We start from the raw sequence: 12,178 nt of genomic DNA on the forward strand, positions 1-12,178 counted from the left end.
ATTGCAATTGAGCTTCAGCCTCACTGAGCCACATGTTTTGGGGCAGCACCAAATTATCATTATTCTGGACCAAAATCTTTAAAATGCCTATCAGAGAGCCTTGGTGTCACTATCACTTCTAATCCATTAACAGTTGTGTTTGGTGTACTTCCAGATGGGCTTAAAGTGGAGAAGGACAAACCAACTGTAATTGCCTTTACCTCACTACTAGGACATAGACGTATCTTGCTTAACTGTAAGAATCCTTGCCCACCTCTTTTAAGTCAATGGATAACTGATGTTATATATTATTTGAAAATGGAATAAAACAATTTCTCACTTAGAAGTTCTATTCAAAATTTTTTGAAAACCTGGCAGGATCTAATCAATAGTCTGAATTGCAATCTGATTATTAGGTGGTTACCTACCAGGTAATACTCGGATCTTCACCCTGCCAAATAAGCAAACCAGCCACCGTTGCTTCCTAGGTTCGATCCCCATAAGGGGATGTAAAAGTGCGTACACCTGATGAGTGCTCTATATGTCAAAGCTACCAAAGAAACTAGATGCTTATGGCAAGGTATCAAAACTATCACAGACTATAGGCCAACTCCATCTGGTGGCAGTTATGATGATTATGCCTCCCTCCCGGGCATGCTAAACAACTTTTATGCTCAATTTGTTCTACAAAACAGCAAACCTACAAGGAAACTCTCCCTTTCTTAAATGAATAATAAATAAATGTCGGACTACGGCTGAAGTGCAAAAAATCTTATCCAAAAATCAGCCCACACAAGGCTGGTGGACCAGACAATATACCTGGTTATGTGCACTATATATTTTTAATCCATTGCGCAGCCAAGCAGCTGTTTCCAAATGTTTTAAGACTACCACTACCATTCCTGTGCCCAAAAAAACCAACAGTAACTTGCCTAAATAACTATTTTGAAATTTCATTCACTTCTGTCATCATCCAGTGCTACCCAGTCACCTTAACCTGCTCCAGTCTGCCTAAAATTGGTCCACTGATGAAACTATCATTTGGACAAAAAGAATTCCTACATAAGAATGTTGCTCATTGGTTTTAGTTCAGCATTCAACAAATAATCCAACAACTTTGAAACTCAATGGACTAGGCATAAATATAGTACTATGTAACTTGATTTTGGATTAACTTACTGAACACCCTCTGTCAGTTCAGACAGGCACTCTCATTTCCAGCACAATCAGACTACGCACTGGTAGACCTACAACTGCACTGTCAGGTCTAGTTCCAATTATCAAGTTTGTTGATACAGTTATAGTTGCATTAGCAACAATAATTAGTCAGCATACACAAAAGAGATTAAACTCTTGACAAGCTAGTGCAGAGACAACAATCTCTCTATCCATGTGGAAAAAAAACAATAAGAGGACTATTAACTTTAGGATGTCTTGCTATGCATTAAACTCACTTTATGTATATTGATCGAATGTTGACACTGTTCAAAGATTCAAGTTCCTTGAAATGCATATTACAGAGGACCTCACCTTTAAGCCATAACTCTTCTTGTCTTGCAAAAAGGTTAAACAACTGCTTTACTTTCTGATATGGATGAGGAAAGCAACTTTCCCTTTCTCCATTGTCACTACATTTTACAGGCATGTTACAAAGACAGTGCTAACCAGCTCTCTTACTATGTGGTTTGGGAACTGCAGCATTAATAATCATAAGATGCTACAAAGGATTGTGAGGACTGCAACACTGGTGTGTCTCTGCTTTCCCGGCAAAATATCTTTGATAAACATTGCGTTTGTAAAGCATCCAGTGTTGAGGCCTATTTATTTCACCCCAACTTAAGTTTTTTTGTCTTCCAATCGTCCAGTAAAAGGTCCTGCAGTATCCATGCCGCGCTCAACCAAACTGTTTTAACAGTTTCTACCCCAAGGCTGTCAGCCTCCTTATTGCCTCCAATAACTACAGCAAAACTGCTAACTTTTTACGCTTTTTTCCCCTTTAATCCTCACTTCTGCTTATATTCTAATTTTATGGAACTAGGACAGTGTAATAACTTTGTTTAATAACCCAACAACTAAGGATATGTCAATTTCTTAATAAAATATTTTTACGCTATTGTCCGGAACCTGGTTTTGCACTGTGTTGTCTTCAGCACTTTGTTGTAAAACGTGTTACACTTTATGCTGTCATACATTATTGGCACATATAACCATGGTCCTGAAAATACACAGGTTGTCCCACCATCTACTTGTATATAGCTGTAATGACAATAAAGAGTACTTGACTTGTCTTGATCCCAGGTGAAAGCAATATGCTAACTTGTGTTGACGATTGTTTCAGTCAAGAGTTGAAAGAAGAGATTAAGAGAGAAAGCTGGGAAGAACAGGTCATGGATACGAGAAAGAGTTAGACACAGGCTAAGACAGAAAGTGAAAAGGCACTGCTTTGGTGTGACACCTGAAAATGCCTGCTTAGGGGAGCTGGTTATCTAATTTTGTCAATCTTTTCAACTTTGTATTTTCCATCTGTTAGGCACACTATATGTATATGCATTTGTTTATTTAAAATATCATTTGAAATGTCATTCCCTTGTCACGGTCCCATATAATAAACATGTAAAATATATATATGAAAACTAATGTGGTAATAAAAGGAATAATATTTAGACTGGAGTCTGAACTGAAATAATGTGCCTTCTCTGGGGAGATGTATGTTGCCCTGAGACATTTCTTCTTTTCCTTTCATATTTCATAGGCAATGGGTAAAGCAGGTGGACAACTGTAAATTAGGCTAAATTAAGTGCAGAATGTGTGTGTGAAAAATGATTGTGTCTAATCCTGGTTTACTTCTTGTTTTGAGGATTTTTCTAGCTGGAAAGGCTCCACCTCTCATGTTATTAAACAATGTCAAAAAACACAACATTAATAATGCCAATAAACATGGAAAACTTTAGATTCACAGACAAATTTCTGTTACTATTTTACTTTATATATTGGTTTAAATTTTACTTGTATTAAATTACTTCAGAGAAATAGACAATAAATCCCTAAATAAAGTTAATTTTCCTCTATAACACTCATAAAGTACCAGAAAAAATAACATATATTTATAAGGATGCATGGGAAATTGCTCACCCTTATAAAGTTTAAACAGGTTTCTTATAAATCCATTTCCTCAATCTATCAAATAATATGCTAAGTAGAAAATGAAAGCTATTTATGTTTTACATTTATACTTTTATGTAACATTTTTGACTATGTAATGCATAAGGAGCAATATATACATAATACATGCTTAACAATGACTTATTCCTTCGAATTTGTCAAAATTATGTGTTTTTTGAGTGGAGCTTTTATTAGCATTTCTTTTAATGTTCCCTATAAAAGAAGTGTTTAACTGACAAACCATTGGTGAGTCTGTACAGTAGCCATGTATCTATTGTTCCAAAGCAGCAGTCATCTTTTATTACAGCTTCCTGTACCTGTGATAGAGTAAGGAAAAGGACTGTCACTTGCAATATGCACAAACAGAAAAAAAAGTTGTTGTTTATCATCATGTATGATATAACCAGATAAAAATATAATAAAACTAAATGACCCAATATCCATTATCACAAGACATCACCTACCGCTGGATATAAAATATGGCCTAAGACATTGGTTATGTGCACTTATTATGTAATTAGTAATTTGTAAAGTTTGTATTTGTATCTACCTGTGATCTTGTTACAGTGCTGTGTGAAGAGTGCCTTACAAAAATAAATTTAACTAACATGAATAAAACCATAAGTCATAATAAAAGCACCAGATGCTACCTTCTAATCTTCGAAAGTTGCAAAGCCATTACTGTCCTATGTCGATGTCCTCACTGATCCCAAAAAGGTTTAACTATCATTTAAACATCTGACTAGGTGTTTGCAGAACCATAGAGAGGCCTAGAACTACTGCAAAAGACAGACAAGCTAGGTATTCTAATAGAATTTCCCACTGGTTATAAATTTTCCTTTGCACTTTTCTGTCACATTCTGAATGCATAGTAGGTTTTATTCATCAAAACATACTGAAAAAAAGTTTTTGAATAATGCTTTAATAAGGTACTATTATTGTCTTATTAATGCTTGCAAATACTGGGCAGAATAGATGTAGCAAAATTCTTACACCGTTTTTCAGAGCAATATGCATTGGCATATTACCAACACAAATATTAGCATTATTATTCATGTGCCATTTCTTCCAATAGTAATATTAGAAATACTTTGCAGTTACTAGAATAGAGGCAATGGTTAGGGCTGAAGGTGAAAGTGAACAAATAAAAACCCAACCAATAATTTTGTAAATCAGAGCAGAAACAAATATATGTCACAGTATGGGAAAAATGTTTTTGCTCATTACCTGGTTTTATCCTTCTTTTCTGACTTCTTGGTCTTTCATTTTTTGCGAGCTTTTTGTATTGTCACCTTTAATCTCAAAAACATTCTTTCTTAGATCTCAGCATCCAAATTCATCTGCTTAAACACATCTGGTGGCAAATTAATCCTTGCTACCAGATGAAAGAATACTGAATTAACCACTGCAGTGTGAATTAACAAAGCATTCCGTAAGCCCATCCAAAAATGGGATTATGCTAGTTCTATTCTTGGACTGTTTATTACCGGTAATGTATTTGGGTGGGGGGTTTCAGTGGACAGGCTTCACCATTCTTCCTGTTGGTATGGTATAGAACTTGGCTGGAAGATGGACATTGTGTGGATTTATCTTTGTGTAGTTACATCATTTCTTGCTAATATATATATATTGTTTAATATTTGATAATATTAATAAAAACTTGATTAAAATATTTTTATCTGTGCAATTCATTTTCTTCTCAGAAACCTTTTGGGTTCAAATACTAAAATGTCTGTTAAGTCAATCAATGCTTGCTTTTTTCCTATAAAAATGTCCATTAACAATAAATGAAAGTGGGAAAAAGTAATGAAATGTGATTGCATTTCCATTCACAAACCGTAGTATTTACCCTTGAAATAAAGATAAGTAAATGTGTGTTATGGTCTTGTTAAAATTCTTCTCACCTGTTTTATGTTCTGCAAGACCCAAGCCAGACGAAATGTGACATGCTGGGTTGAAAACTTGATAATACTTGCAGCAAGAAATCTTTTTTGTCTGGTTAAAAAGTGCAACATTTTGCCACAGCCATGAATTACCTAAAAATAAGAAAACAGAGTTTACAGTGTTTTTTATTTTTTTATACAATACAATGGGATAAGCTTTTAAGTGTGGAGACAGTCAAGGAGCAGTGGAACAGGCTTAAAAATGTTTTACATGTAATGCAGGACAGAGATATACCTAAATTTTAAATTAATAGGAAATTTTAAAAAACTCCACAGTGGATTAATAAAGATTTAAAAAAAGAAGTTGCAAAGGAAAAAAACTGCTTTATAAAGGCATATAAGACTAATGACTGCAAAGTGAATTGTAGAGCGTATGAGAACATGACGGCAACCATTAAGAAGGATATCAGGGAGGCTAAAAGACAGTTGGAAAGGAATATAGCAGATAAGACGAAAGAAAACCCTAAGAGATTCTTTCAGTATTTTAGTAGTAAAAGAACAGTCAAGGAGGAGGTCAAGTGCATCAGAAATAGATACAGACAGTGAAATAGCAGAAGCCCTAAACTTATAATTTTATGAGGTGTTCACAAGTGAGCAAGTAGATTACCTACAGGACCAGATAATATTTACCCTCAAGTTCTTAAAGAGGCTAGTGAGTACATATATAAACCCTTGACACATATTTTTAGGAAATCACTGCGCACTGGACAGATTCCGAAGGACTGGACAATGGCAAATATCATCCAATTATATAAAAAGGGTGACCGGGCAGATCCATGCAACTATAGGCCAGTAAGCTTAGCATGCATCACAGGAAAATTAATGGAAGGAATAATTAAGGATAAGATTGAGCAGTACATGGCAACGACAGGAGTTATTCTGAACAGTCAGCTTGGGTTCGGAAGAGGGAGGTCGTGTTTTACTAACATGCTGGAATTCTATGAAGAGGAAACAAAAGGATACAATCAAAGTGGAGCATAAGATATTATTTATCTTGACTTTCAGAAGGCATTTGATAAGGTGCCACATGAGAGGTTGGGCATCAAATTAAAAGAAATGGGAGTTCAGGTTGATGTTATTAGTTAAGAGTGGTGTTCCACAGGGGTCAGTGCTAGGGCCGCTGCTATTTTTAATATATATATATATATATATATATATATATATATATATATATATATATACATACAGTATAAAAGATTTAGATAGTAATATAAGTAACAAGGTGGTTAAATTTGCAGATAGGTGGATTAGCAGATAATTTGGAATCCGTTATATCATTACAGAATGACGGATAGAATACAGGCTTGGGCAGATTTGTGGCAGATGAAATTTAATGTTAGTAAATGTAAAGTATTACACATATGAAGTAAAAATGTTAGGTTTGAATAAACAATCGGCAGTTGGAAAATTGAGAGTACACCTTATGATAAGGATTTAGGAGTCATAGTGGACTCTAAGCTATCAACTTCCAGACAGTGTTCAGAAGCCATTAAGAAGGCTAACAGAATGTTAGGTTATATAGCACGATGTGTGGAGTACAAGTTCAAGGAGGTTATGCTCAACCTTTATAATGCACTGGTGAGGCCTCATCTTGAGTACTGTGTGCAGTTTTGGTTTCCAGGCTACAAAAAGGACATAGCAGCGCTAGAAAAGATCCAGAGAAGAGCGCCTAGGCTGATTCCAGGGCTACAGGGGTTGAATTATGTGGAAATTAAAAGCTGAGCCTATACAGTTTAAGCAAATGAAGATTAAGAGATAACATGATTGAAGTGTTTAAAATTATGAAGGGAATTAGTACAGTGGATCGGGACTGTAACTTTAAAATGAGTTCATCAAGAACACAGGGACATAGTTGGAAACTTGTTAAGGGTAAATTTCTCACAAACATTAGGAAGTTTTTCTTTACACAAAGAATGATAGACACTTGGAATAAGCTACCAAGTAGTGTGGTAGACAGTAAGACTTTAGGGACTTTCAAAACTCAACTAGATGTTGTTTTGGAAGAAATAAGTGGCTAAGACTGGCGAGCTTTGTTGGGCTGAATGGCCTGTTCTCATCTAGAGTGTTCTAATGTTCTAATTTGCATACAAATCTGACAGCACTATAAATAACCACATATCAAAGAGTTGCATTTGTCTCCAATCATCTGGCCTGATTTATTTTTTTTAAATCAGTGGGTGCATTTAATTGTTTTATGGTTTTATGGGGAGGGGTGCTATGGTAAGCAGGATGGAGAGCTTTATTGGCATAAAAAGAGGCAGAAAATGTCCAAATTAAGAATATGCTTATTTAAAGTATAAGACTTCTCAGTTAACTATATTCATTTTTATGTATTTAAACATAAAATAAATTTATATGTATTAATTTACCTCTCTGGAGTAATCTACATAATCATTTGTGGAAATAAAGCATGATTTGTTCCTCTGTGTTTTGAGTCTGGCCCACAGTTACACTTACAGTACGTTCAAAGCTTAAAATAATTCTGAATTGTAGCATTTACTGTAGGTTTAAAAGGTCATTACTGTCAGGTTTACCGAGTACAGTGAAATTCTTACTTGCATGATTCAATTGCGGATGTTACCAGAACAAATACTTCAGTACCAAGTTTACCAAAATTTAAAAAAATATAATGGAACTACCATTTTCCACTGCAAGTAGACAGAGTGAAAAACAGTATCACACTTTTGTGGGAATGCAAGCAAATGACGTACTCTGGAAGGCAGAATAATAAGTGACAAAAGCATGAGTAAAAACTACATATAAAAATGTTGTACAGTGGTGACAGCACTGCATCAACACTTGTTGAAAAGACAAACAGAAGTCTTGTATTGAAATTATTTTTGTTTGAGGCAGGAAAAGTTTAGTGTGCAATTGTAGGAATGAATCTTATCACCACTTTTCTACCATTAAGGAGTTAGCTTATAAAAAAATTTGTGCGTGCCTTGACAGTGAATTAGTATGATCAGTCACATGCTAGATGTAATAGTTTAGCTTGTAGTGTAACAAATGTGTAGAAGAGATAAAATGATGGTAAGATGAATCACTTTTTAAATACAGTGCCCTACACAGTCCCAATAAAGGAATGGAGGTTTAACATTCATTCTCTGATTGTGTTGAGCATGTCTGCAGCTGGCAGTCCATCCATCTTTTAACAAGTTTATGCAGTTCAGGGCCACGGGAGCAACATTGCATACACCCATAATTATACATATACCATGGAGTGAGGAGGAAAATGCACATCAGCAGTGCAAATAAAAATGGAAGCAAGTTTCAGACAAAGTGGCTATTTGGCATGTCTACACCAGAAATGAAGAGAGCTTCATTTTTTTTTAGTAAGAAAATAAAATTTATTTAGTGCTTCAAAGCAGAAAGCATTTCAATTATGTCAGTTAGAAGGACAAGCAATGAAAGCATATTTCTAAATATGAATCTGCAAAGCTAAATTTGTGTCATTTGCTTGGTTTTTGCAGCCAATCTAATGTTCATTAGTGTAACACCTAAAATGTGATGAACGTAGTGAAAACACTTATGTAATTTATTTGAAAGGACCATAGTCAGTCACTTAGACTGCAGATCCATTTAATATACTATTTCTGGATTTGCACACAGGCTAAGCAATAAAGTCTGATCACTCATGTGAAAACACAATTTGAAAACAACACAACAACTTGTGTTTTATAAGAGTTATGAAACAGTGGATTAATATAAAATGGACAATGTTTAGACAAATGCAAAAAAAATAAATAAATAAAAGGAGAGACAGATTTGGAAGATTATGGCACTAGGATTTAGTCACATGTGAAAAATAAATCAACCAGCTAAAGATGCAAACATAAATCTTACAACAGAAAATGTCACAAACCTAGCAGAGGAATTCTCTGACAAAACATATTTTAAAAGCATGTTACAAAACAGCTTTAGAGTTGATTAAAATGAAAATATCCTGAATTATCTTCTAATTCACTAATTACAGATGTGATAATCTTTTCTCAGTTACTGTTGAGAAAATGTCAGAAAATAAATTTGGCATGTGCACAATAAATCAGGTAGCACATGACATCTTTCTTTATAAACTCTATACTGAATTCCGCCCTAGACTATAACATCCCCCAATTTGCTGAAACACTGGGGGGTTTTCATGTCTATAACACCTTAAAATTTAACAGTTATGAATGCTAATACTAGTTTACTAGTTGGGTAACTACTTAATAGATACGTATACCACTATTTAATGCTGTCGTAGCTATTTGAATTTATATTGTCACACTGGGGACACAAAGTTGCACACATACACTCAGGGATTTCCAGAGAGAGAAACTTTATTCATATACTGGTAGAATAAACACAAGTCTCTTTCAGGTGCGATCCGGGCTCAGTGTCAAACTGGTACCACAGCTCCATCTCTCGATCAAAAGAACACAAAATCTTGCTCCTCAAAGGCACATTATTTCATATACTGCTCAAAACAATTAAAGGAACAATTTGAAAACACATCAATGGGACAAAAAAAATCATGCTGAATATCCATACTGATATGGACTGGGCAATTTGTTAGGAATGAAAGGATGCCACATCGTTTGATGGAAATGAAAATTATCAGCATACAGAGGGCTGAATTCAAAGACATACGAAAAATCAAACCAAAAAATGATGCAGCAGGCTAGTCCATTTTTGCCAAAATTTAATTGCAGCAACTGAAAATCATACTCAATAGTTTGTATGGCCCCCATGTGCTTGTATACTTGTCTGAAAACGTCGGGGCATGCTCCTAATGAGACAACAGATGGTGTCCTGGGGGATCTCCTCCCAGATCTGGACCAGGGCATCACTGAGCTCCTGGACAGTCTGAGGTGCAACCTGGAAACGTCGGATGGACTGGTTATTTCTTCTTTGGACTATGGAGTGGACTTGTTAGATATGGGTTGTCATTTTAGACATAGTCTTTTGTAATTATTTTGTACCTTCTTTTTCCTGACCTTGTTTATGTTTGCTCTTGCTTTTTGTTATTTAATAACTTATAGAACTTTGTATTTTTTGTCATAAAAAGTACATGTTTACGGTCACCCTATTCTTTGAATTACAATTTGGTATAATTTTGAACTCTACAGTCTGAGCTTCATTTTAGGCATAAGTAGTCTGGAAAGCTCACCTGTTGAGTTTGGAGTCAGACTGCTCATGGTGAGGATTGTATGATAGGCGACATAGTGAAGTCTGGGTCCAGTTTTTGTGTTATTTTGATGCCTGTTAATCGTGTTTTGCCTTTTTTTGGTTGCAGGATCAATCATTTCAGAAGATTGCTACTATTCATAATTTCAAAATTAGTCTCACATTAGCAGGATTACATCAAGATCTAAATTTATATATATCAGGTTGGAATAATGTATTCATATCTTTTAAGTAAAAGAAACTCCAGTAATAAAACCAGAATTCATGAGAGGCTTATATGTCATAAAAAAATTATATTTACAGTACTGAAGTAAAAGTACTCACCTTCCTGAAAGTTTTCATATTTTATTATAGGACAATGTTGAATCATAGTGAATTTGACTTTTTTGACACTGATCATCAGAAAAAGACCAATTTCAAAGTAGGAAAAGATCTCTGCAAAGTGGTCTTAATTAATTACAAAAATAAATCACTAAATAGGACTGTATAACATTTAATGACACTCCAAAATCATTACTCGTGCAGTCAGTTGGTGTTAGAAAGCATATAATAATTTCAATGGTGATCACTGGTCTGTAGTCAAAGAATTTCAATTGGTTATAGCACATATACACCTAATCCGAAAGATCCAACTTGAGGTTAGTCACTGTCATGGTCTAAGCTACACATTGAAGACAAAAGAATACTCTGAGCAATTCAGTGAAAAGGTGTTTTAAAAGCAATCAATAAGAAGGAAACAAGAAGATATCCAAGTCACTTATTATTCCTTGGAGTCCAGTTAAAATCAATCATGAAGAAATGAAGAGGACAACACAGCTATAAATCTGCCTACAGCAGACAGTGTACAAAAACTAAGAGATCATACAAGAAGATGACAAGTGAGGGAGGCCACCATGATAGCTCCAAAGGAGTTCCAAGCTACATTGGATGATTTTGCAGAGCATGTGCATACCGCAACTGCTGCCGAGGTGCATCACCAGTCACAGTTTTATGGGAGATAGAGAAGTAACTGTAACTGTAAGAAGAACACCACACATATGACATTTTGTCTAGCACTTTTTTGCCAGAAGGTACGTCTACTAATACCAAAATTGAGCATTTTGGTCATCAGACTGAACATTATATTTGGTGTTAGAAATGTACATTTTCAAACATACATAATTCAAACTCTGAACCTTGGTGGTGACAACATCATACCATAGTAATGATTGTCTGTGAGAACAGTAGGCAAAACAAATGCAGCAAAATACAGGAAATCCCAGAGGAACCTCTGGTGTAATCTACAAAAATCCTGCACCTTAGTAGAAGATTCGTTTCCGTGAAACAAAACGAACCTAAGCATGAAGAAATGTAGGAATGGCTTAAGAGCCAATATGTTAATGTTAATGTCCTGGAGTGGTTTCAATCCAACTGAGAATTTGTAGCTAGACTTGAACAAAGCTGTTCGTTCACCATTCCAATGCTATCTGACAGTGTTACGATTCTGAATCATAACCATATAACAAAAGATTTGGGAGGGCTCCAAAAGACTCTTCTGGCCATTTCAGGTCTCCTTTGTCTTCCTGGAAAAGGCCTCACCTCAATGAACGTAATCACAGCTCCACTGGCCAACCTCAGGCTTTGTAGGCCCAAAAGGGAATCAAGTCTCAAAAATATACTGTAAAATGTCCCAAATAAAACTTATAAATTCATCTCAAATAAAGGAAACTGTAAAAACCTTTGGCTGAGGAGACCAATCCACCAAATATTAATTCAATACAGGAAAATTAACACAAATGAGCACTCAAAAGAGCAAATAAGAGTTGACTGAAAAGGCAACTCACACCATACAAGTCTCAAAAAATTTAACTCAAAGAATAATACAAGAAAAGTGGCAGAAAAATACCAAAAACCCAGTAAATCCAATAACAATACTCACAACCTGAAAA

General features: G+C 35.1%; 1 protein-coding gene across 1 annotated transcript in view; it reads right to left on the bottom strand.

Moving 5' to 3' along the window:
- Positions 1 to 12,178, bottom strand: part of gk5 (glycerol kinase 5) — a 135,855-nt gene that overhangs the window by 88,791 nt on the left and 34,886 nt on the right. The window contains exons 5-6 of the mRNA XM_039760358.1: positions 5,046 to 5,177; positions 3,383 to 3,458 (exon numbers count right to left, since the gene is read on the bottom strand). Of these exons, the coding sequence (XP_039616292.1) occupies positions 3,383 to 3,458; positions 5,046 to 5,177 (208 nt within the window). The remainder of the gene's footprint in view (positions 1 to 3,382; positions 3,459 to 5,045; positions 5,178 to 12,178) is intronic.

The sequence above is a fragment of the Polypterus senegalus genome, chromosome 1, assembly GCF_016835505.1.
Source record: "Polypterus senegalus isolate Bchr_013 chromosome 1, ASM1683550v1, whole genome shotgun sequence".
In the NCBI taxonomy this organism is placed as follows: Eukaryota; Metazoa; Chordata; class Cladistia; order Polypteriformes; family Polypteridae; genus Polypterus; species Polypterus senegalus.